General features: G+C 38.9%; 2 protein-coding genes and 1 long non-coding RNA gene across 5 annotated transcripts in view; 1 reads left to right on the forward strand and 2 right to left on the reverse strand.

Moving 5' to 3' along the window:
• The window catches only part of acadvl (acyl-CoA dehydrogenase very long chain), a 32,244-nt gene extending 18,391 nt beyond the window's left edge, over nucleotides 1-13,853 (forward strand). For all 3 annotated transcript variants that reach the window (XM_067446141.1, XM_067446147.1, XM_067446153.1), the window contains 10 exons: nucleotides 1,669-1,773; nucleotides 2,274-2,360; nucleotides 2,490-2,552; nucleotides 7,598-7,699; nucleotides 7,904-8,001; nucleotides 8,109-8,181; nucleotides 9,618-9,690; nucleotides 9,893-9,965; nucleotides 12,121-12,196; nucleotides 12,280-13,853. In XM_067446141.1, the coding sequence (XP_067302242.1) occupies nucleotides 1,669-1,773; nucleotides 2,274-2,360; nucleotides 2,490-2,552; nucleotides 7,598-7,699; nucleotides 7,904-8,001; nucleotides 8,109-8,181; nucleotides 9,618-9,690; nucleotides 9,893-9,965; nucleotides 12,121-12,196; nucleotides 12,280-12,417 (888 nt within the window). In that variant the 3' untranslated portion in view covers nucleotides 12,418-13,853. The remainder of the gene's footprint in view (nucleotides 1-1,668; nucleotides 1,774-2,273; nucleotides 2,361-2,489; nucleotides 2,553-7,597; nucleotides 7,700-7,903; nucleotides 8,002-8,108; nucleotides 8,182-9,617; nucleotides 9,691-9,892; nucleotides 9,966-12,120; nucleotides 12,197-12,279) is intronic.
• Nucleotides 13,596-19,068, reverse strand: zgc:194312 (uncharacterized protein LOC794943 homolog). The gene is made up of 2 exons (XM_067446169.1): nucleotides 16,643-19,068; nucleotides 13,596-14,579 (listed from the first exon to the last, which is right to left on the reverse strand). Exons 1-2 carry the CDS (start codon nucleotides 17,557-17,559, stop codon nucleotides 14,519-14,521), a joined length of 978 nt encoding a protein of 325 aa, XP_067302270.1. The 5' UTR covers nucleotides 17,560-19,068; the 3' UTR covers nucleotides 13,596-14,518.
• A 2,362-nt stretch (nucleotides 19,069-21,430) lies between these two features.
• LOC137086413 (uncharacterized) lies at nucleotides 21,431-24,176 on the reverse strand. Its single transcript, XR_010907511.1, has 3 exons — nucleotides 23,936-24,176; nucleotides 21,929-21,979; nucleotides 21,431-21,838 (listed from the first exon to the last, which is right to left on the reverse strand). It is a non-coding gene; the product is annotated as an uncharacterized lncRNA (long non-coding RNA).
• Nucleotides 24,177-26,327: the final 2,151 nt, after the last annotated feature.

Consider the following 26,327-nt stretch of genomic DNA (forward strand, 5'->3'; position numbering starts at 1 on the left):
ATTAATGACATAAACAACGTCCACAGCAGTGTACTTTTAATTTAATTTTAATTTAAAAAAAGGCAACAATATGCCAGGATGACTGTCGTATTGCTGTCTGTAGATTCCTTCATGCACAAAAAAAACGGATCACCGCTTCTTTTACGTCCTTACGTAATGACGTCATTTCTTTAAATAAACAGATTAAATAAACTTACATTGACATAACATAAACTTACACAAATCCTTGGTTCACCCGTGCTCATATATTATCAGCATCCGATCTCAGCTCACCGGTTCTCACAGCAAAACATTGCTCAGTTCAGTGAACTGTTGGAGTTACAATTTATACTTCAAGATATTAGTTTATAGTCTGAGGGACTGTCACTCATGCCAGAAAGTGAGTAACTATGGTAACTTTTGAGATCAGCGCTGATTTGAGACGCGAGCCGTTTAGAACGATTCAGTCCGATTTGGTGAACTGGTTCGACCGGATCACTAAAAAGATCCGGTTAAAAAGAACGATTAGTTCGCGAACCGGACATCCAGCGGCTATTGTTTAGAGTTTCATGCCACCACAAGACAAATCGGCATTGCAAATTGAACATATAGCTCGACTTGAATTGCCTTCTTGTGACTGAAAGTACTGCCAAACAACACATTTTCTGTTCACAAGTTCCATTTTCACTTTCTCACAGCCTACTGCATTCGAACGGTCCACCTAGTAAACACGTTGCCATAATCAACCGCGGCATCATGTTCGACCAGTATCGCGTAGTGCAAGTGGGTTCGGTTCAGTGGAAAAAAATTCTAAGGTTCGGCAGAAACCGAACCCAGTCAAAAAGCCCAATATTCGGCCGAATCCGAACCCGATTCCTGGATTCGGTGCATCCCTAGTTAGAAGCAGGAAAAATGGGCAAGCGCAAGAATTTGAGCGAGTTTGACAAGAGCCAAATTGTGAATGGCTGGGGCAGAGCATCTCCAAAACAAGAGATGTCCAAGGACCGGCCACAGGGTCATGGGCGGCCAAGGCTCATTGATGCACGTGTGTAACGAAGGCTGGCCCGTGTGGTCCGATCAAACAGACGAACTACTGGAGCTCAAATTGCTCAAGAAGTTAATACTGGTTCTGATAGAAAGGTTTCAGTATACACAGTGCATCTCAGTTTGTTGTGTATGGGGCTGCAAAGCTGCAGATCAGTCAGAGTGCCCATGCTGACCCCTATCCACCGCCGAAACACCAACAGTGGGCATCAGAACTGGACAACGGAGCAATGGAAGAAAGTGGCCTGGTCTGATGAATCACGTTTTCTTCTACATCACACATGGGAATACATGCTTCTGTGAGAACAAGTAAGTCCGATTCTAAGGAGGCCTCACCTCGCAACTGACAGGACTTAAAGGATCTACTGCTAACATCTTGGTGCCAGATACCTCAGCACACCTTCAGCGGTCTAGGGGAGTCCATGCCTTGATGAGTCAGGGCTGTTTGGGCAACAAAAGGGAGACCAACACAATATTAGGAAGGGGGTCATAATGTTATGCTTGCTCAGTGTACATTTTTTTGCACATGCTTTTTCAGTGAAATAATTTTTCTTGCTTTTGTTTCCAAAACACCTTATTACTTTTTGTTAAATTCGCCAATTAGCTAAATTCAATCTCTAATGTCCCCTTTTTTCTCTCACACAGGTGGACCACGCTGCTAACCGGACCCAATTTGGCAACAAGATTCACAACTACGGTGCCATTCAGGAAAAGATGGCCAGAATGGCAATGCTTCACTATGTGACAGAGGTGAGCTTGCACTGTTTTTCCCTGACTTTCCCCTCAGGATGCAGAACAAAATATTTACAGTTCCTCTATTATGCGCTTTGAATATTACCCTTCATGGTTGCAGTGTGTAATGTTTTTTTGAAAAGGGTCTGCAAAGTTTTAAAGATAATTTATAAAGTAAATCTATTGCAACAAAATAGCATAACAAAAGCATACACAATCCAGAGACAAAGCATCTCTAATGTTCTCGCTCTTCATGGATTTTGCAGGTGTCAGCACTTTAGCTTTATACACTTGCAGAGCTCAGTCCAAGTCTTACTTCCACGTGACAGAGGAAGTGGAAGTTCCCCCTTGTGTTTTTAGAGTCTAAAAATACACTGGCCCTTTTCCCATCTGTTGTCTTGATATGTTTGTTTTCCATTTACATTTCCATTACATTTAAGGAGTTTGTTTGTTCTGAAGACTTTTAATAGTGTTGTCCTTTTTTCTCCTATCGTTGTATCTTTTCTCCATGGATTTAGTCAATGGCTTACATGGTTAGTGGGAACATGGACAGCGGAGCCAAAGAGTTCCAGATTGAGGCGGCCATTAGTAAAATATTTGCCTCCGTAAGTGTTCAACCCAGTACTTTTTTTTTGGTGTTTTATTTCCTATTCTGGAAATTTCCAGGATCAAATACCTGATGTGATGTTTAAAGAATAAGTGCAAATTCACCATATTGTTTGATTTTCCTCTAGGAAGCAGCTTGGTTGGTGACGGATGAATGCATTCAGATTATGGGTGGAATGGGATTCATGAAGGTTAGTGTGTGTGTGTGTGTGTGTGTGTGTGTGTGTGTGTGTGTGTGTGTGTGTGTGTGTATTGTGACTGTATTTTGACTGTATTTTTAAAACATATTCTGTGATGTCTAAGTCAAGCTTAAAGGGGGGGGTGAAATGCTGTTTCATGCATACTGAGCTTTTTACACTGTTAAAGACTTGGATTCCCATCCTAAACACAGACAAAGTTTCGAAAACTAATGTTGGACGTTTGATGGAGTATTTCTGTGTTAAAAATACTCCTTCCGGTTTCTCACAAGTTTCGGAGAGTTTTTTTCGAGTATGGGTCGGCTTGACGTTAATAGAGCGGAAGGTCCTTGTATGGGCCGTACGGGCTCTTCTCCCGGTAGGGTACGCGCGCGCGTGACCAGAGCGAGAGAGGAAATGCATGCCGTAAACACTCTCAGCTGCAGATCCAGTCGTCCGTGAACACTGTTTCTGCACTGTTTGAACACAGAAATGACGGGAAGCGTCACAACATCGCTTTAGTCGCGTCGCAAAAGTGGATCTCCACCGTTCACTGCTGTCACAGGACTTCACCAAATCATACCAAAGAAGTGTGTTTTTGACGGAGCGGTCCCAGCGATAAAGGTTCGGTCCTGTTTTGGAAGCAGCCGGCGAGTAAAACTGCTTCAAATGTCTGTGCTGTTGGCTATCGTCGCGTGAGTAAACATCAGTAAACGACACGATCGCGTGCTTCGTCATTCAAATGCGCTAACGGTTACTCCATTGTTGTTCTGTATAACGTTACACTAGTCTGACGTGCAAAACCGTTTTGCTTGCTACTGCTAAGGTTTAGTCGCATACAATAGTCCATAAACCGAATCATGTCCTCATAAACTGCGAGTAAACACACACAAATGTTGACAGACCACTAAATACAGTACATACCACAGAGACGGACGTCCTGCTGTTGCTGTTCCTCCTGTTCAATTTATTTCAGCCTCCGAATGATTCTAGATCATATCTATTAGCTGAGATCGATAGCAAGGGTTTCTCCACGCTTGAGGACGTCACCGCTTTGCGCATTCGTCATTCTTTAGCTCCGCCCACTCGATACGCCTCCAGCCGCTCTGTTTTTTCCGGAAAGACTCGGTACAGCCCATATTTCTTGTATAAATATAATAAAACTAAAGACTTTTCGGAGATATGAAGGATGCAGTACTACTCTATAGGTACTCAAGATTAACATGAGATTGACTGAAACTGAGTGTTTCACCCCCCTTTCATTTATTTGTAAAGCACTTTTCACAGTACATATCATTTTAAAGTAGCTTTACAGAAAGTCATACTGTTATGTCTATAATGCATTAATGCTTTATCAAAGTTTTAAGTGTATGCGATATTACAGTTATCATATGCAGTAAATGATCCTTCAGAAATTGAAAATGATGAATAAATGAATAGTAGTTTTGCGACATAGCCTAGTGTCTGTGAATATTAAGCAACAAACCACACACACACACACACACACACACACACACACACACACACACACACACACACACACACACACACACACACACACACACACACACACACACACACACATTTGTGGTTTTTTCAGCTTCTGCTGACATGGATGCAGGAACTTAATCTAGAGTATTTTACCCTTTCATTTGAGAAACTATCACTGTATCATAAACACACAGGGCCTGTTTACAACTGGTCACTTCATGCTTTTTCTCTGATAGCCATCCGATCGTTAAAAGATCTGGTGTAAATAACCTCTGAAATGGGATTTACCGTTTAGACGCATTTGTGTGACCAAGTGTAAATGGAATATTTTTGATAAATCAGATTACAATCAGGTGTAAACAGGCCCACAGAAACTCAAAGGTCTTCACGTCAAACCATCAAAATAAAAGTTTGGTTTAACTTGACAAATATATTAGCTATGCCTCAATATAACAATAATACTAGCAATAATACTTTAATTTAATCTCTAAAATTCTGGAAAACAGAAACATTTCCTATTAATGAAGAAAAAATGTAATTTATTAGGCATGCTTTTAAAATTGAAACAATAAAATGGAACCCAGAAAACTTAAAACACAGAATTTGGTTTAAAAAACAACAACAAAATTTGATGAAAAAATAGGCCCCTTTTAATAAATTGTGATTTAAATTTGACAAGTTTCATGATTTCAATTCATTAGACCTGCTTTTTGATTACTAAAATTAAATTTGGCCATTAAAATTCAGTCTAAAAAACTGAATCCAAAAAAAAACTGCTATGTTAATTCTAGCTATGTTGTATTTCGGTGCAATAGTGTATCCCGCACATGATTAAGAGATACATTTTAGTGGTTTTGTATGTTGTTTACGGCAGCTTTTTTCAGAAACCCGACTCTTTCAGGGTGGAAGTCTAATTTTGTCACAGTAGAGTTGCAACATAATTGTGTCTGCATGCATTGTGACTCAAAGTGTGAATGTTCAGAAACACCAATTGTGTGGGTAGTCACCCTCCTCGAGGCCTAAATGTTCTGTCCTGGGGGTGGTGGAAAAACTGGAGGTGTCTTGCAAAGGTAGACCTCTGCTGCAACATGATTGGTTAGCGAGGGGAGGACACGGCTGTGCTAACCTTCACGTCGCGACACAAAACCCATACACCGCTAAACCTGCTCTGCTGAATGTAGGTCACGTCTGCACATTGACTGTGGCTGTGTTTGTTTTCTCGTGTAAGTTGGGATGATGTCCTACACATGATGTAAAGGGGTTCTTCCAGCTTGAAGATTTTGCATGTGCAAAATGTGCAGATGCAGCTTCTAGCCATTGATCAACATCAAGCAGTCGAGCTAATTTCCAGAGAAGAGTCTCATCAGTTCCTCTAATCTATCTCTTTTGTGGGCTACTGTTCAATCTGATGCATTTCTCTGCTCCAGTTATTGTTCATTTTACACACACACACACACACACACACACACACACACACACACACACACACACACACACACACACACACGTACACACACATTCACTCGCACACTTTTTAAAAATGTTTTTGATATTACGATTTCAAAGAACTGTTCACTTTCGAATGAAAACGTGTTCCCCTTCTCAGGGTACAAGTAATCGTGACATTTTATTATGTATTTTAAAATGCAAATCTGAATTTTCAGCATCATTACTCCAGTCTTCAGTGTCACATGATCCTTCAGAAATCATTCAGATATGATGAATTGTGGCTCAAGAACATTTATTATTATTATCAATGTTGAATATAAGTGTGCTGCTTAATATTTTTGTGGAGAATTACACTTTCAGAAGGTTTAATAGATTTATTTTTTTTAATTCAGCAGGGATGTGCTAACAAAAGGTGAAACAAAACAATGTTACAAAAGATTACTGTCTATTGAACACTATTCATAAAGGAATCCTGGGGTGGGGGGAAACCATGAATAATGAATCATGGTTTCTCCATATTAAGATATTTAGCTAGTATTCAGAATATTAAACAAGTTTCGGTATTGATATAAGAACCATTATTAATAATAAAGCGGCAACAATATCGAGCCTCAAATCATCATATCTGAATGATTTCTGAAGGATCATGTGACACTGAAGACTGGAGTAATGATGATAAATTCAGCTTTGATCACAGGAATAAATTACATTTTATTGAGCAATGTCCCATCATGAAGACGTAGTTATTACTAAGTCATATTAACTACATGTACTTACAAGAGAGTTACAGTTATGGTTTGGTTTAGGGTTTAGTTACCTGTAATAGTGTCATTTATTATTGCTATATTAAGTACATGTTGTGACGTAACCGTGTCACCTTAAAATAGTGTTACTGAATAGACCCTTTTACAGCCCACGTGATCAAAGAGTTGCGCGCGCATTTTTGCAACGGAAGTGGTGTTGTTCCCTAGTGGTTCTAACGTGTGAGCAACTCCGAAAGTTTATCAAAACGGTTTCCCAGCATCAAAATGTCTGGCTGTTGCGTTTTTGGTTGCACTAATCGCTATTCCACCAATGGGCTTAAGTTTTATAGGATTCCGACAGGATCACGGCCGTTTCAGAAGAACCGGCGGTACGCAGGCGATTAAATGCATTGACTGGAACGAGGACATAAAAATGCTCGCATAAAAAAAATCATTTGTAAAACATTTACTGCACTTGAAACTTAATTATTTATAATAAACCTCCCAACATTGGCTGCCACTGGTGTGTATAATGTACCCCCCACCCCCAGATTATCATATCAATAATCACACTACTTATCAATTTCATTTGTACTGATTTTATTAATAGTTTAATTGCAAAATAACCATCTGAGAAATGTATGCAAGCAACATAGTTGCTATTAAAGTACTATAGCATTACAAAATTAAACTTTAAACAGAAGTGTGTCAACATAAAATGTAAGGAAAAGGATAAATGTATGTCGGTGTGAAGAATAAGAATAAATGTAGAAAATTGTATTGGACATTCTGTACAAGCCCACAGACAACGTATTCATAAGCATCCAGTGATTTATATGCTTGTCTCGGGTGTACACGCTCGGTTTCTCGACTAAATACGTATATATCCGACCACTAAGTTATATCTGGCCATCTGCTAACGTCTTCTATCCACTCCACTATAGTACACGGATCTGGTAGCCGAATACCATTTGATAAAGTCAACTTTTTAAAATAACTTTCTCGGTTTGTGTTCCTTAATCTGCTCACGTAGCTTGACATGCTGCTGATTCTCGCCACAGTTTGTTGCCAAAATGCGCGCGCATACGTTGCTACGTCATCATTGTATACAAACAGTAAAAGGGTCTATAAATAAATTATTTTGTGGCACTTTGACATATTGACTATATTACTGATTTGCCGGCATTGACACTATATGATAATTGAACTGAGCTGGATAACATCACCGTTTTCTCCAGAGCGGCTGTAAATCAAATTCTTTTTTGCATTATTTTCCTGTTTAACACTGTGAAGCTTCTTTAAAACAATTGGCATTGTAAAAAAGGGCTACATAAATACAGTTGACTTGACTCACTGTACAACATGTTATTGATGCAGGATGCTGGTGTGGAAAGGGTATTGAGGGACCTGCGAATCTTCAGAATCTTTGAGGGTACCAATGACATCCTGCGACTGTTTGTAGCGCTCAACGGCTTCCAGGTAAAAGGGGAAAGAAAACACTGCCAAAAACATAACTGCCTGTCTTACGCTTCCTGTACTGCAAAACCACATAAAGCTCACAACACGTGTGGTGGTTAACATCTGGCACAGCAGCTACTAATGGCTTTGGTGTTTGCCACTGAACATGTTTTATGCAAAAACTGTATTTGAGTCACTTTTGCATATGTGTGTCTTGTTTGGCAGAATGCAGGAAATCAGCTGAAGAGCTTGCAGAAAGCTCTGAAGAACCCTTTCGGTAACGCTGGACTGTTGGCGGGTGAAATCACAAAGAGAGCCAAGAGGTTAGACCTTCATATCTATTGCAAACACTCATGCGAGACATTTGTGTTGTTTAGCAGTTGCTTTGCAGCGACTTGATAAAACCTGTCTATATCTCTGTCTCTCGCAGGAAGGCAGGCATGGGCACAGGACTGACGCTGCAGGGAAATGTCCATCCAGAGCTTAACCACAGTGGAGAATTGGTGAGATTAAACTAAAGCTGCTTGGACAATAATGAGATGCTGGAATGATATGATTTACTCAAATAATACTAAGAAACCGCCAGTAAACCAGCCAGAATCCCAAAACTTAACTCTTTCCCCTCCGTTGACGGAAATTTCTGGCTTTCCATGTTTTCACTGTTATACATTGGGGGGGAGCGGCGGCTATGACGCATCTTCTGAACGAGTATTGAATCTCCTGATCAAAGCACAGGCGAAAAACAAGCAGAAACAAGCGAACGCATATGTCTCTTTGAATGGGGAAACATCAAATTCTCCAAAACTCTTTGCCAAGCTTACAATTAAATTTCATTTTTGAAATCGCCAGTGAAATTTGAAAACAACTCATCAATTTTGGTTCTAAACGCTTAAATCGTGACCAAAAAAAATTAGTTTTCAGTCTGAACAAAGCTAGAGCACATGGACATGCATCTTAGAACCAAGGGGCAACCTCCCCCAGTTTCTCTTAAAGCCAATACGGAAGTGACTTAAACGGCAATTCCTCAACTGGCCACTAGGGACAGGCTCCAGAAGGGAGCAGAATCTCATTGAGCCCCATGTTAAAATGCCCAACTTTACAGCAGAAAAAAACATGTTTACAGCCTGGTACAAATTATGGTTTTGGTCTATACGGCTAATTTTGCCCTTAATGACAACTGTGATGGGGTGAATTTTTTTATTTCTCATTCGTTTACATTGTATAAAGCCTTAAACTTCTGCATAATTAAGGGCGTGGCCACTTTGAGTGACAGGTGGATAGCCATTTATCCGCCGTCTGTTAGTCATCACGTCACCTCAGCTCCGCTCACGTCGGCTCTTTGTCCATTTTTGTTATCTGGAGTGATTTGCGATGACGTGCTGCCAAGATGGCGACGGCCAGTTGGTCTCTACTTTACGCTTCAAAACTGCTCTTCAGAATCCTATGGGTAGACTTTTTTTACGGTCTCTGCGAAACTGTGAAACACTGCCTGTTTCTATAGCATCCGGAGCTTCTAACATCTTCCTATATATAAACTGTCTAATGTTACTGAATGAGTTTCTATAGGACTGAAGCTTTGGGGGTGTTGATGGACTCGATCTACTCCATCTGTGTTTTGATCATCGCTCTGAATCCTGTCTGGGTGTAGTCTTTGAAAAAAAGCATGTTGCTTTTTTATGAAACTTACCCACATTAAAAAAAAAAGCTTGAAGGTATAATAAAACAGTCTTTTTGTTTAAAAGCAGAGGCTCTGTTCTGTCTTTTGATAAATTTCATGTTCAGTTGTTCATACAACAATATGTTCTGGGGGACAAAATTGTGAAAATGATCAAAAAGGCTGGTGGTGGCTAGCAACATTTTTCAAAAATGCTGGTGGGGAAAGAGTTAAATGAGAGTTAGATCACAGGCCTAAAACCAGTTTTTTTCCCCGCTCTTAAAGACGGTTCAAGCCATCGAGCAGTTTGGAGCAGTTATTGAAGAGCTTCTTCTGAAACACGGAAAGAGAATCATCGGTGAGCGCTGTGTTTGTATTGTGCCGCTAGATTAAATTTTAGTATGCAATTGAAAAATATTTACCTGTTAAATCTTCCCTGTTTCAGTTTTACTTCTTTATACTTTACATGCATAAATGCAGCTAAAAAGCTTTTGTCAGTCTTCCATATTAGCTTGTGCTTTTCTCATAGTGATAGTGATTCTGTATGTGTGTCTCTTCAGATGAACAATTTGTTCTGAAGCGGGTGGCAGACTGTGCCATTGATCTGTACGCCATGGTTGTGGTCTTGTCTAGGTAAGCAATTTTAAAATGCTCTGTTTTCCGTAATGTAGTCACTTAGACATGCATGCACAGGTACACACAAAGGGCCAGATTTACTAAACTGGACACATTAGTGTGAGAGCGAAAAAATAAAAAAGCATCTGGGAGTGGAAAATTCTGCACGTGATCTACTGATGATATTACAGAATTTGTCTGTATTCGCAAATTACAGAACACAGACGCAGCCGGATCATTTCAATAATGATCAACACAACATACCAAGAGCAGCGTTAGTTTAACTAATTTAAAAAAGAAACGAGTTCAACTTCTGGTTGAAGACATGCTCTTTTTTTTTGGCCATTAAAGGCACAAATACCAGTAAATTGACAAGTGCAAACCTTAGTGAATCACCTCACGTGATTAATTTAAATGCTCTCCTCCTATTAATAAACTCCTACAAATGCATATGGATCAGCCACAAAAATAACCCTGTCCACACCTTTCAGCGCTAATATTTCACTCCGTGTCTTCAGTAAATCCTGACAGTACTTTTTTAACGCCACAAGAGGGTTTGTACTGATGCAAGCTGTTAGGAAATCTGGCCCAAAAGTACTAAAGACAAAAAAAAGGCATTACTTTCAACTTTCAATAAAATGAGTTGTGCAGTTAGTAAAATAACCCATAATGTTAAGAGATCTTTTGTATGCCATGCATAGCTCTAAGGGGCAGAAAATATATGTTCAGAATGTAATAATATATTAAATGTGTCTTTAAAAGTAAATGAAGATGTGTTATATAGGCTATGTTGTTGAATGCATTACTGCATTCTCTGTAAAAAAAGACGAGTGAGCCATGTGAGAAAGTAATGCAAAAGTATAACATAATGCATTACTTTCCATAAAATGTAACTAGTACCGTAATTAGTTACTTTTTGGGGGGAGTAACACAATATTTTAACATTACTTTTAAAAGTAACTTCCCCTACACTGCAGGTTACATAAAAGTATTAATTTGCATCAGTATTATTATTGCTCATACTGAGGATAAGGGGGCTGTTTAAACCCCAAAACAGAATAAAGGCCTGAAATCGTGCAGCTTGTAAAGGAAAGGTGTGCTGTTACTTTTTTCTTGACCAGAATAACACACACTTGGTCTATTGGCACGGGCCAGTAAGCAAGCACTTAGCAACATAGCAACGCCCTGGCAACCACTCACAGTACCCCAGCATCAAAGGGGTGATTTTTAGATGGCCAACTACTAATCAGATGGCATCCTGAATATGTACAAGTCTGGTTTATGATGTATTCATTGAAAATATACACTGTATACTCATGCTTGGCTTGAAGTGCAGTTTAGAGTTGTTTTAATTGGCAAATTTTACATTTCACACATGCATATTTATGCATTTTTGACAGATACTTTTATTCAAAGCAACGTAGATTACACTCAATATTTTGTAAGGTCTTACTTTCCTTGAACCCACGACCATGCACTGTGCTTTACTCATTGAGGGGAGTTTAAAGAGGACCTATTTAGGTTTTTATTTGAGATTTTCAACTTTCTTCAGTGTGTAATGTTGCTGTTAGAGCATGAAAAATGTTCTGGAAAATTACAAAGCACCAAGTCACTCCAGCGGGAGTTCTTCTTTATATCGGTGTTTCTGAACTCCCGGAAACGCCTCCATTGTAGTTTTGAAATTTCTTCTAGGGACAAACCAGGAGAGTCACAATATTACTCATTTATATAATTCCTAGCCAAGGCATTCGCAAAATAAAGGAAACTGGGCCTGGTTGAGTTGCGTTAGTAGTGTGTTGAAACTCGAGGTTATGGTAAAAGACGAGGCATTTTCGAAACAAGCTCAAATCAGTTGACCAATCACAGCACACTGATTCAGCCGACCAATCAGAGCGCATTAAGCTTTTCAGAAGGAGGGGCTTCATAGAGACCGGAACTAAACAGAGCGTTACTGTCAGACTGGGAAAAGAGGAGCTGCAACTGTAAAATATGTGAGATTTTTTATTTGAACACTCAAGTTTAAAAGCATAAATCAAGACTTTGTAAAAGGGTGTACTTGTTCCTTTTTAACAAGGAGATAATTCAGTAATAGTGGTGCAGATTTTGATAAAATGTTAAAAAGCATGTATTTTTTATATTTTATAGTGTGTGTGTTCTGGTTTTCCTCTCTCAGAGCCTCCAGGTCTCTCAGCCAAGGCCACTCTTCTGCCCAGCATGAGAAGATGCTGTGTGAAACCTGGTGTACTGAGGTCAGTGTTTGTTCACTTTTTTTTTTTTTATGATTTCTCCTAGTCCCGTCTTTAAGCATTAATCCCTGATTTCTTTCATTTAGGCCCATGAGAGAGTCATGCAGGACATCAAGTTCCTCAGGTCAGGGACGTCCAAGCAGATCTTCAAGAACCTACGTGCCATTTCTGCTGCTGTGGTGGAAAACGGAGGGGTGGTATCTCCTCATCCACTGGGCATTTAAAGCCAATTATATCCTCTAACCAGTCGGTCACTTTACCCAGACTGCAGTCCTTGATGAGTGGAGTCTGTCACATCGTGTTCTTCAACCACAGGAGTGCTTTAATATTTCATATTAAAGTATGTAAATTAATGGAATGGATAGGATGTGTAGAGTATACAAATCTAACGTACATCTAAGGATTGTATTTGTGTTATAAGCTTGTTAAATTTGTATATGCTGAAATAATAATAAAAGAGTAACGTTAGCTATGTTTCCATCCAAAGTGTGCGCAAAATTGGAATAATGCATAAAACAAAGTATTTTCATAAAACAGATGGGTTCAAGAGAACAAAATTGTCCCTTCCTTGGACATTGGGCAAAAATATCAGTAATAAAAAAGGAGGTTGCTGCAATCAGGGAAGAAGCTGACTTTTTTTTTTCTCGCCACAGTTTCTTTTTCCTCCTCCTTTGTGACAAAATGCAGTAAACGCTGATGTTATCTTGCGTTCGGTTTGCTGTTTGTGAACGATTCTGGGAGGGAGTTAAACCAAATCATTCTGATGAGAGGCTTTGACTCGGGCATTTCAGGACCATCAAACCAACATTTGAGATGCTGCGATGTGATTGGTCTGCTGGTTAGTCCAGTTATCCAATCACAGTCATGCAAGTTTTTGGTTGCGCATTGAGGGTTTTATTCTGTAAATGTTTTCCATCATCATTTGTGCCTGTATTTCTATCATATAAAAAAATGTATCTGCCTCAATTAAGCACTTAATACGCGATTTTTGAATTTGTGTGAATCTTGGTGTTTCTATCCAGTGTTTATTTTTCATGTGATATCCCAAAATGCACATAAATATAAGTGGATGGGAACATAGCTATTGTTCAATGGGGTACAGATACACTCGGAACGAAGCTCTTGAAACTTTTCAACCTTTCCGGTCCAACATCCAGTCCAACTGCCTGCATTTTGCAAATGCTTTCAATTTATAATTCTTGGTGAACATTTTTATTTAGTGGCTTTACATATTGAACCTTAACTTCAGTTAGTTGTTTCCATGGTTTTAATCTGAAATGTTTACCCAGAGTTACCTAGAAGTGTGTTCTCGTGACTAAAATAGAAAGACGGTTGAGTTTCACATCATATCAGGCTGTCTCAGTTAGGTTTTTTTAAGGGAATTATGAACTAAACAATGATATGAACATAAATACAGAATGTCTTTATTACAAGCAGGCAATAACAATCTAAGGCCATACAAATACTGAAGTGCAGGATAAAAGCTTATTGCAACATTCTTCGCTAATGTAGAAATTTCACAGATATACAATGCCTGCAAGAGTAGATGCTACATTTGGACTCGTATGTAAAATAGTTTATCCTAAATGAGTATTTCCTTCTTCCTTTTAAAGCATGTCATTATTCCTAAAGAAAAAATAAAGACCTTCTGTTAACAATACAGCTGTGCTGATCTGACATAAATATAAATATGTGCTCTTCTTTGACAATATTTCAAATCTCCTTTCGCTGCTGCATTCGTTTCTGACTGGTTAACCATATATTGTACTTAGACCGTTTACAGGAAATGGTGAATAAACATTAGTGACCTTATTAAAACTATGATGCTGTGGTTACAAACATAGCACACCAAAGTCTACTGTCACCTGTTTAACATGGAAATGAAAGTTCAGTTAAACCTGCTTCACAGTCGTTTAATCCAAGTTTTAGTTTGTTTGCTTGGGTTATTAGCTTATACATGTTTTGCTGAAACAATGCAAGAGAAGAGATTTGGCAACGCTCTTAGGAAAATAAGCATTCAGATCCGCACCGCATAATGACATTAAGTCATTGATACTATTTACAGTTAATACTGTTAATATAAAGATCACAGTTGACTGTCTTTCGTTCTCCATTTGGCAAAAGGGATTCCCAAACGGCGTATAGCTGCTGTATTAACTCCGGGCTTGAAGAGTAGAAATCATCACAGTTTTCTAAAAGTCGTGCTTGTTTTCTCAGTTTAAAAAAATGTTGCCTGAATTTCACGGCAAACGTTTGATTCAGTGTTAGTCTCTGTCTCGTAAATATTCCATTTGAAGAAATCAACGGCAGGTAATCCAGAGATGGTCACACAGTCGTCTGTGAGATCTCTCTTGATAATAAAGTCTCTGAAGTCATTCTCCGCTCCCTGAAATAAACAGAAGTTTGGGTTAATTCAGTTCAGTAAGGTACAACTTGGTTGTCAGTACTTTTTCAGTATGGTCTCTCGGTTTACTGACCGTGCTGAAAGAAACCTGCCTAAGATGGTTTGTTGGTCTTGGCTGGTTTAAGATAGTCTACCAGCCTGTACAAGCTGGCGCTCATCTGGTTTAGTTGAGCTAAAGCCAGCTTGGGAGTCCAGCAAACCAGCTTAAAGAAGCCTAAAATGTTTAGCATTTAGTTGTCGGTAGCCGTGCAGGTTTTAAAACATGAATCAGATGTTTGTCTGTGCCTTAAGTGTGATATGTGGCTTTAGCCTTTTTAATACCACCAGATCAAAGTGACTATCTTGCACCAGTTTCCTTAAATGCACTGTTCTAAGTCTTTATCATAGGCCTACACTTCCGTTCAAACGTTTGGGATCTGTAAGATAAAAGCTGTGCTTTAACACTTTGAATTAATCAAAAAAGCCTGAAAATATGGGATGCCTAAGGGGACATAGTGGTGGGAAAAAATACGAGATGGGAGGAAAAATAGTCAATGATTTTGCGTTCTATTACAAATGTGTTACATTCTCACGAGAAACTTTAAGTTCAATCGCAAGCACAAAAGTTTTGCGAGGGAACGTGACTATTTCATCTCGTATTTTTTCTTTGCCATATCCCTTTAGGGGCTCCGTATAAAAAAATGTAACATGAATTTGACAAAAAATATGAATCAGCAAAACATCAATAATAACAAATGTAGTTTAAGCACGAATTCATCATATTAGAATGTGACACTGAAGACTGGAGTATTTACATTTTAAAAATTGCATTTCAAAATATAATAATGTACTCACTAATACTGTACTGCCCTTTTTGATCAATAAATGCAGCCTTAGGGACCATGAGATACTTCAAAAACATTACCAAACAAATCGAACCGCCCCCAAGCTTTTGAACCGAATATGGCGCTGGATTTACTAATGTTTACACTGATGTGGAAACGGATCTGTCTCTATAGGTCATATTGACCACAATATAAACAAAAAACAAACAGCATTCAAGCTTATTCTATTGTCTTTTAACATCCAGACAGAAAATGGTTATTATATTCCCATATTATGTTATGTTCATAAATCACAGTTGGCCACACCCCCGGAATTTTTTTTTTAAAATTTAAATTTAAATGACAGAAAAGCCATTTCAAAACACATTAGGACTCGATGCATTATATGATATTTTAACCTAATTTAATCGCCACTTTTTTAACCAAAAATGAACTGCTGAATCTCATGAGGATATTAATCATAATTAAGATCTGATTAATTATTCTCCCTATGTATCATTAGCGTTATAATAAAAATCTATTATTGTTATTATCTGCTATGACTAAATTGTAGACCCTATTTACAGGTTATACAGACCTATTTCATGCATGCATGAATACACAGAGAAAAGGGGCGTCAAAATTGTAACAGCCTGTCACTGGGGCTGTACCCTTTAAAAGGACATTTGTACCCTTTTTAACTACAAAAAGGTTCGTAGTAGTACCTATTTGTACTCTAGGGTGCTAATATGCTCCTTTTAGGATGTCCTTCTGTGTAGGGTGAAAACAGGTGGATTTCATTCTTAGTTCAGGGGAACAAACGCACTTTTTTTTTAAACCGAGAAGCATAGTGTTCTTGAGCTGTCTGTGTGTTTTTGGGAGTAGCTATAGTACAGACCAGCCGAATAAAAAGTGTTTTGTTTCTTCTGTGACATGATTGGAACGTTTATTTTTAATTTTTTTTTATAGTTTCTTACGTTGGAACGTTAACTCTATGAAATTCCAGTTAACAAAACCAATTCGTCGCCATTTCACAGATCATTTACAATCATCCGAACAAGCAAAAGCTGCTTGTCTTCAGCTCTGCGCCCCATATTTAAGTCCAAAATGGCATACGTCATAATTATTAGAAATATGCTGCAGATTAATACAAGTTTTACCAAATGCACCCCTATAACGCGACGCGTAATGCGCCTTCACGCCCACGCTGAGACAAATACGCGGTCATTTCTCGTTCCCTACCTTTGCTGGGGTCGCCTTGTGGGATGGGTGATGTTGACGGTCCACTCCAAAATGCGTTTTAACCGGCCGGATAAACACGGGAACCGGTGATTAAGATGTTCCAGAAGTTCCTCTTTACGCAGTCCATATACTATCGGCGCGATGCATTGCGCCAGGCTGAAGAAGGCAAAACTTATGACAGCAAAAAACTCTTTGGTGGAACTCTCGAGCAACTTTTTGCTTTTAAGGATATGCAGCAAAAACAGTATAAAATTGGGGAGGATGTAGACGGCGAGCTGCGTGCCGTGGAGAGCGATAGTCCGACACGCGGCTCGGTTGCGCCGGTTCAACACACCCAGGCGGCGTCCCTCATATAATATCCGCACGTAGCTGGACACGATAAGAATAGTACAAATGGATATTAAAAGGATTTTGTGCATTTCCCCGCCGCGCAAAGCTTTCCTTCCGCAGGCTACTGTGTCATTTGCCATTTTGTGGGGCAACGTGAGAGGAATAATCGACGCGAGTCCCCATGTAAAGATCCCGATGAGCCACGGCCATGGTCTGTAACAGAATTTGCCATAGTGGAGCGGGTAGCATATGGCGAAATAACGGTCCAGCGCCATCGCCGTGATGGTGAGGATGATATTGGAACCGCTTGTCATCAGACCTCTTATTAGCACCATGCATATGGTTGCCGTGGTCGCTGCTTTCAGGTAGTTTTGTAGGTAGAAGCTGAAACATACCGTGAAGTACACCAGCGCGGAGAACAACAGGTGGAACACGAGGACGAAGCGCGCGTGGCTCCGCAGGCGTCCCTCGCGCACTATGGTCCAGTTGATGATCAGGTTGAAAAAAGCCAAAATGATCAGAGAAACTCCCGACGCCCAAACGCGTATTTGGGGATACGGGTTGACCTCATCTGTGGCATTTGACATCCTACCGCTTCTTCAAGCCTCGCTCGTGGAGTAGAACCAAAACGCTCCGTGAAGCCGAGACGCTTTCCGCCGGTTCATTTGGATCGAAGTTTGTTCGCCGAATGTTCATGTGAATGCGTTCGCTGCTCCTGTTTCGCTCAATAACACCTGATGCGCTCCTCGCATAGAAGTCGGTCTGGTGATGAAAAGAGTCGACTTGGCGTTTACTTCCCTCTCGAGACGGGCAGAGAGAAAGAGAGGGCGTGTGCCAGCGCTTCTGTGTCTTATGCCATGATGCCGCTTAATGTCAACACGCCTCTCTCTCCGTGGTCGACTGGCGCGTTTCTTTTGTGTATGTGTGAAGCGTTGCAGGAGGATTGCGGCAGGTGTCTTACTTCATAATGGAAGCCAGAAGATTTGAATCTGTTTGATCATTGCTTGAAACTTCAAACTATTGTAGTAGGCGGCTGTAGCCTATAGGCCTATTGTATTAAGCAATTGTACGTTTTTTCATTAGGGTCCACCGCGAAGTGTCGTAACGTCTGTGTTGCATATAATCTGATTAAAACTTCTAACTCAACTAAGTGCTTACACACTTAGCCTACACTGGTGATTGCACACTGTAACACGGACACCTTACAATAAAGGGTAAGTATACATTTAAAGGGATAGTTCACCCTAAAATGAAAATGATCCCATATATCACCCTCAACCCACCCTAGGTGTACATGACTTTGCCTACTTCTTTCAGCCAAACATAATCTGAGTTATATATATTTTAAAAACCTCGCTCTTCCAAGCTTTATAATGGGAGTAAATGGTGCCATTTTGAAGCCCAGAAAAGTGCGTCCATCCATCATAAAAGTAGCCCTGCTCCAGAGTAATAAATGTCTCCTGTAGCAAAGCGATGCATTTTGTAAGAAAAATATCCATATTTTTAACTGTAATCACTTGCTTCCGGTAATGGCCGAGTAGAGTTCAGACGGATGAGTGACCTCTGACCCGACTCATGACGTTAGATGTAGAAGTAGGAGTAGCGTATAAGCTTTGACGAATAGGTCAGGGCAACCTCCGGCATTTCTCTTTAAGAAATTCTCGTTTTAGACTTCTAATTTGTGACCGGTGTTTTGCTCAATCCTCTGCACTTCCGCGTTCATCAATGTCATGCGTCGGGTCAGAGGTCACTCTTTACCAGAGACCAGAAGCTAGTGTTTATAGTTTATATGGATGTTTGAATTAATTTACCCCATTGTGCTGTATGGATTACTTTTATCACTTTTTTTGTTCTTCAAAAACTATGTTCACGCCCATTATAAAGCTTAGAAAAGACAGGATATTTATTATTATCTCTCATACACACCTAGGATGGCTTGAGGGTGAGTGAATCATGGGATAATTTTCATTGTTTTAAGGTGAACTAGCCCTTTAAGTATGGAGTAATAATATAGTACTACATGTAGCTTATTTACTATAGGGTTATAGAGTCGGGTTTGGGAATTTGAACTGTCAGAGGAAAATGAAAAGAGGTCTGGCATAACTTTGAAAGCTTACCCAATAAAAAATATTTTTACTTTTTTCCCCTCACAGAGTGGAAATATGGAAATATGGAAAACAGACTAAATACAATTTTTACAAAAAAAAATAAAATAAATAACATTTGTCTATTTACATGGCCTATGATTTTTTTTCTTTTTTTTAATTTAAAGAATGTGTTTTAATTATGAATGGCCAAACTATGCAAAAGTTCAGGATTTCTGTATTGCAGGTTCTGCTGTCAAGAAGGGTGGCACTCATGTGATTTTACCCCGCTCCTCATTGCTAATTGGCTAAAATGGTGGTTTACCGGCATAAATACATTTTATAAATTGGGCTTTTTATTGCTTCCACAGACACTTTCGTTTTAGGGGAATTCAGTACCTGCTATCCTGAGTGGGCCTGTGTGTATCAGAGAGATTAGCAGTACGTTTTGAAACATAGCACCACCCAGTGTTCAAAGACTCACAACATTTACATTTACACTTAATCATTTAGCAGACACTTTAATCCAAAGCGAATTACAAAAAGGGGGAGAGCATAGAAGCAACGAAACAAACAAGGGAAACAACACTGCAAGTGCTGTAAGAAGTCTCAGTTAGACAAGCAAGCACAGTACACACACACACATTTTTCAAACGGCATTATTTCATTCTTAAGATGTTTTTTGAAAATGGCTACAGACTCGGCTGCACCAACATCATTCAATAATCATGATAAACAAACATATGTTAACCCTCTGATAACCCTCATTTATGTGATATATATCAGTAATTATTTAGTTAATTATTTATTTATCACAGTAAATAAATCATTTACTAAATTACATTACTTAAATAATAATAATAATAATAATAATAATAAGTAACATTACTTAAATAATAAGTAATTAATTATTTATCACAGTATTTATACAGTCCTGTCTCAGAGGTCTACAGACAATCCTTTGGACTTCATGGATTGATTTGTTCTCTGACATGCACTGTTTACTGTGGGACCCTATATAGACAGGTGTTTGCTTTTCCAAATCATGTCCAAACAAACAACCTCCCCCAGTTTGTCTTTGGAAGCCAATATGGAAGTGACTCAAACTGGCCACTAGAGACTCTCACTGAGACCCATGTTAAAGTGCCCAATTTTATAGCAGGAAAAAGAAGGGGAAAAAACATGTTTACAGCCTGGAACAAATTGTGGTTTTGGTCTATACGGCTAATTTTGCCCTTCGTGACAACTGTTAGGGGGGTGATTTTTTTTTTTTAAATAACTAATTCGTTTAATTTATATAAAGCCTTTAAGTTCTGCATAATTAAGTGCGTGGCCACTTGAGTGACAGGTGGATAGCCGCTGCTGTCACTACTGGCTGTTTGTCTGCTGTGTGTTATGCTGCCTGCCTTCATGTGCTATCGGAAGTTTCCTACTTCCCACTTCAGAAGTCGTGATTACGAGCTTGTTGTGTTCAGGTGCTTTGTTGTCGGGAAGAATGGAGGACACCAGGTTCATACTTTTGTGCGTCTTTGGAAAATGTTATTTTATTACTAAAACCATTTCAGTCATTTCCCGGTCCTAGAAAATCATAGAATCACTGGCAAACATAGCAGCACAACACGAAAGCATTGTTTATAATCACATTCACAGGCATAATGTAGACAAGATAAGGCTGCAGTAGTATATTCCTGCACAACCGGAGGCTGCAGTTTCAAGACCCCAGTTTCAGGACCGCAATTCTAGGACCCTCGTTTTTTGTGACAGCGCCACCTACAGAACTGGATGATATAGCGGTGTGCTGCAGTTTCAGGACCTCAGTTCTACGACCCAGGTGGTTTAGTTAGTAGCCTACATAGTATCAAGATATTTAATCTCAGGAGTATATTTTATGTGATTTTTTTAAATTCAAAATGCATCAGAGGTTAATTACAAAGTGTGTTATACCTGCTTTGATGCACAACTTTAAATTGAAACATTTATTTACACAAAATATAATTGAAAAATGTATATCAATCTTTAAAAAAAAGTTGAGTACCTTAAAAATCTTAGTTTCTTGAATTATACTGTATATTGATTAACCTCCTTAAGTTTAACTAATTAGTTCATAATCAGGTAAAATAAATATGGAATCAGTATATGCATTCACTAAATTACAGTCAGATATTTTAAAGGTTGTATAGAGGCAAGACAAGACTCAAGAATGATTGAAGAATATATATTTATGTCGTTTTTGCAATAACAACAGCACCAAAAAGACCCCTTTTTTCATCAGTTGCTGCACAGAGGGAATGGCTGTATGTATATATATATATATATATATATATATATATATATATATATACACATATGATTTAACACTTGTGCACTGTTGGAGTTGTAGAGAGAGAAAGCCAAACAGAATATTAATGTTACTCATGTCTAATTCCAAACTCCAAATTTGTAAGTATATAAGAGCAATATCCACCAGTTGAGACCATGGTGCTATACAGTTGAAGCTGCATACAGCATGAGGCAACTATTGTAAACATTTCCTATACACCTTACTTAGCTAAATGGATGACGACTGAAAGTCATTATACTAATCTGGTGAACATGGTGATTTTGATAAATGAGCCACGGCACAAAATGAACTGTAGATGATAACATAACTGCACAATTTATAAAAAAAACAGCAAGTGTTACAGAGATGAATATACAAATATATATTGATATAATACCCTTCTATTTTGAAGCGCTCCATCAGAAGAAGACACCACCTCTTTCTAATGAAAGCCATGTCCATCTGAAAGATGTGTGACATTGAAAGATACTATATACTTGGCAAAAAAAAAAAAAAAAAAAAACAACAACAAAAAAAACACTGAGACTTTACCATTAACATGAAAATCCTGCTGTCATTTCCACAGTGATGGCGTGGCAATCCCTAAAAGCAACAAAAGGTAACATGCATGACAAAAGCCATTGCCATCTCGGTTACATTATGAACTCTACATGATAAGCAGAATGGAATATAATGTTTGGAGTAGCTAAATATGCATTTATTAATCACTGCAATGTTATGCCCAGTCTTTTCAGTCCAGCTCCAAGGATAACAAAAAAACATTTGTGCAAGATTCATACAGAATTATTATTATTTTTTTAATTAAAGGATTCATTTTAATCTTTTTAATCTTTCACAGCAAAAATATATCAGTACAGGCTATAAGAACGTAACCAAAATATAAATGGCTGAACTTGTCAAACATTATGCATCATTTAGACAGGCTAATATTGTACTGCAACCAGGCAGTCAGAGCAGTTATGTAAGAATATTTTATTCTTAACTATGGTAAAACAATGAGTATTCAGCAAGTGTGCCCTCTAGTACAGTAGCTAGGTACACACCCTTACACCAACATGCTTTTGTCATCTTTTTAAGTTTAATAATGTGCTGGCAGCTGGCTAGATGTATTATAGTCATTAAAAATCAAAAAAGGATTTAATAAATCATGGCCACGCCACGATAGAATAGAATAGAATAGAAGTTTATTGTCATTACAAATGTACAAGTACACAGCAACGAAAATACGTTTGGAGTAAGCCTCCGGGCTGCAGCCAATTGCGGCGCTGCCACACGCTCTCCGAAGAAAATAAATGCAGATTTTGCAAAGCATAGCATACGTACATAAAAGAAACACAACATAACATAACACAGCACACGTGGTCACGTGATGGGATTTTTTGTTTGGTTTGGGTAAGGGAGGAATTGAGGGAAGGAGGCAGACGGATGGAGGGGGGGATGGGATCGGGGTGGGTGTGTATGGTGCGAGTAAGAGTCTGAGTTTGTGTTGTGAGAATGTCAGCCATAACTTAAGATGTTTACAGTTCAGTTCTGTGGCTTGCCCTTGAAGGGAGATAAGGCAGTGCACGGGGAACGATAGCAGACCCAGCTGTCAAGCTGACCTCCCAACCGAGAGAAAGGGAGAAGGTGGGGGTTACAGGGTGAAATGAAGCAATTTTAATCCATTTTAGTTGATCTTCGGTAATTTGTCCGGATCATAATCAATCAATCAGTCACTGATCCTCAGCGTTCCTGGCGCACGTCCGGTTCGTGAAGTGACTTGGACATTTCGTCCAATTTCATACCCAGACCGGTCATAATCCGTAGAAGTTCACCAGTCTGTCCCCCGATGGTGTCCACTCTTTTCTGTGTCTCCACAGTCCGAGCTGAGATGTAACGGTTCAGTTCATCGATCTGTGTCACTTTCTGATCTAATACCTTCTGTCGGTCACGCACAACCCCGAAGCACCCTATAATTTCCACAGACAGCGGCTGGGTGAATTTGCTGGCAGCTGTCTTACAAATCTTCCGATATGTCAGGGCAATCCCAAGGCCGAGAAATAGGAACCCCGCTATCAAAAATACAAATATGAATATATCCTCTGCATCCTCCACGGACAGGGCTTCCAGGCACAGGACTTGCCAGTTGTTCCAGGCGTCCCGCATGTAGCCCGCAGTGAAGGTCCCGTCCGGGCAGATGGGTTCTCCCGGGGCACCCTTCCTTTGTGGGAAAATCTTGTCAATTGCGCTGAGTGACCAGTTAATCAATTCCATTTTCAGTATTTTCAGGAGTCCAGCAAGCAGGGGGTCAGAGAAAAGAAAGTTGAACAAGACCAAACAAGAGCAAACGCTAGAGCGGAGCGGGAGCAGTGGGAAAACACGTCTGCTCTGAGTGAGATCAGGAAGTGGATCAAGAACATCATAGTAATTAATAAAACTAGCACACAAATTCTTAATTTGTGTGAATTAATTCTTAATTGATAGTTAGCAGCTCACTTTAGTACATTTTGTTTCGTTTAAACGTTATAAAATAAAACTTGATTAAATATCGGTACTCACAATCTGTTCGGTGTCCATCGTCCATCTTAAATTAGTGTTTTGGTGATTCAATTCGGTAGGTGGTGCTGTCACAAAAAACGAGGGTCCTAGAACTGCGGTCTTAGAACTGGGGTCCTGAAACTGCAGCCTCCGGTTGTGCAGGAATACCCTTCTCGCTTAAAGACTAAAATGGAAATAGTTTTCAGCCATACATGATCCTATTGAAGAGCTACTTTTACCACACTATTGAGATAGTCAGCTTAAGCTTGAGCAATTGCTCACTATTCTGGAATGATGCTATTTTCGATGTGTTTAAAATACACAATGGCTTCAAATGATTATTAATTTATGTAAATATGTACTACTTTAACGACAAGACAAAACAATGAAATTGTTGTGGGACAAAAACCCAGAATAAAACGCCACAGCAGAAATTCGTCTCCCATCCGCCATTTTTAACGGTTATGCCACGCCCATCTCGGGAACTCGGGTCGCCTATCAAAGTTATTTCCGAACTTCCCAGTTATAAGCACGACATCAGAGGGCGTTCATGTGCAATTTTTACCTCGAAAACTCGTATGTAGCCTACGCTAATATCGATAGCACGTGAAGGCAGCATTAGCTCCACTCACTCCACCTGTTAGCTCCTCTTTGCTCATTTTCAGTTATCCGGGAGAGTTAGATTTACCACAGGTGGACTCCAATCAAGTTGTAGAAACATCTCAAGGATAATCAGAGTAAACAGGAGCACCTGAGTTCAGTTTTGAGTGTCATGACAAAGGCTGTGAATACTGTGAAAATGTGATTTAAAAAAATGGTATATATAAATTTGCAAAGATTTCAAACAAACTACTTTCACGTGGTCATTATTTATTGTTTGTAGAATTGAGGAAAAAATAATGAATCCATTTTTTGGAATAAGGCTGTAAAATAACAAAATGTGGAAAAAGTGAAGTGCTGTGGATAGTTTCCAGGAAGCACTGTACATGCAATGTATTGACTTAGGCTACTTCAAGTTAATATATTTTTTTAAATAAACAAATAGCCTAACATCTAAGAAATAATTTAGGTAACAGGAGAGTACGTTGAGTTAAAGCCTTCTAAGTCATAGTTACAATATCAACAAATATATAGAAATAAAAGTGAGAGGACTTACCTTTGATGCTACTTCCTGTTGAAATGTGTCGTGACTCGTGTGGCATGTTGCAAGTTTTTAGAAGGGGCAATGTGTGAGGGTAACAGGACTGAGTGAAAATCTGGGACACAAATAATATGTATTTTACATAACATATTGAGGATTTCTTATGCTTTTATTGTTTTTAAACATGGATGGTTAATGGACTCACACAACAATGCAAAGAAAAAAACCTGAAAACTTTAATAATTATATTTCATAGTTTAAAATTACATGTAACACATGCACATTTTTTAGCGTTGCCAGTAGTTTTTATTGTTAATTTAAAATTATATATGTTACATTTGCAGTTAGTATAATGTTCAGGGCACTTTGCTAAATAACATTTTCATGCAAATGTATACATACAATGCTTGGAAATGTCTATGCTAAAAAGTGATTATACAGTTAATAAATGAATCATAGCTATTACATAAATATAATTTAGAAGCATAAAATCTGCCAAAAATAGAAAGCATTAAATAAAAAACATAAAACTAAAATATAGTAGCTACATTAATTTCATTGGGGGAAAAAAATTGATCACGCGAGCAGCACCAATGAGTTAAATAGCCTATTACACAGAGGAACTGTCGCAAGAGAAGGCAAATGAATTTAAATATAGCCTTTTCCCCCCTCTCCATCTCATATTTTTAACACCATCATGTACCTTTAGCATCCCCGTAATATTTTTTACACACATGCTTGTCTCAAATGTATAATCGCGCTCTCTCCAGTCACCAGCAGAGGGCACTCTTATCGCAGTATTGATTAGCGCTATACTGGATACTGTGTGTTCATGTACATCCTACAAAGATCCAGTAGCCTATATATTGTTCATTTCCCGTTCACATTTGCAAATTGGTGTTCTCATATTTCTGAGCTTTTTTAACCTTCACATTCGTTAATTTAACAGATGCTTTTATCTTATGAACCTGCTTTTGGTCTATATGGATTTGTCATTTTTGCCTATATATTTATGCTTATTTGTTATTGCTTGTATTTTGTAGGTGGAAATCCCTCCAACACACACACACACACACACACACACACACACACACACACACACACACACACACACACACACACACACACACACACACACACACACACACACACACACACACACACACACACACACACACACACACACACACACACACACACACACACACACACACACACACAGTTATATAGTAGGCTAGGTCTACTATATACTATACAGGGGCACAGTGGTTT

This window comes from Pseudorasbora parva, chromosome 1 (assembly GCF_024679245.1).
Source record: "Pseudorasbora parva isolate DD20220531a chromosome 1, ASM2467924v1, whole genome shotgun sequence".
Taxonomy (NCBI): Eukaryota; Metazoa; Chordata; class Actinopteri; order Cypriniformes; family Gobionidae; genus Pseudorasbora; species Pseudorasbora parva.

Coding starts and splice junctions, on each gene's coding strand:
- zgc:194312 (XM_067446169.1), bottom strand. CDS start 17,559: ATGTCAAATGCCACAGATGAGGTCAACCCGTATCCCCAAATACGCGTT. Junction 14,580..16,642: donor ACAAGGCGACCCCAGCAAAG/GTAGGGAACGAG, acceptor TGTTTATTTCAG/GGAGCGGAGAATGACTTCAG.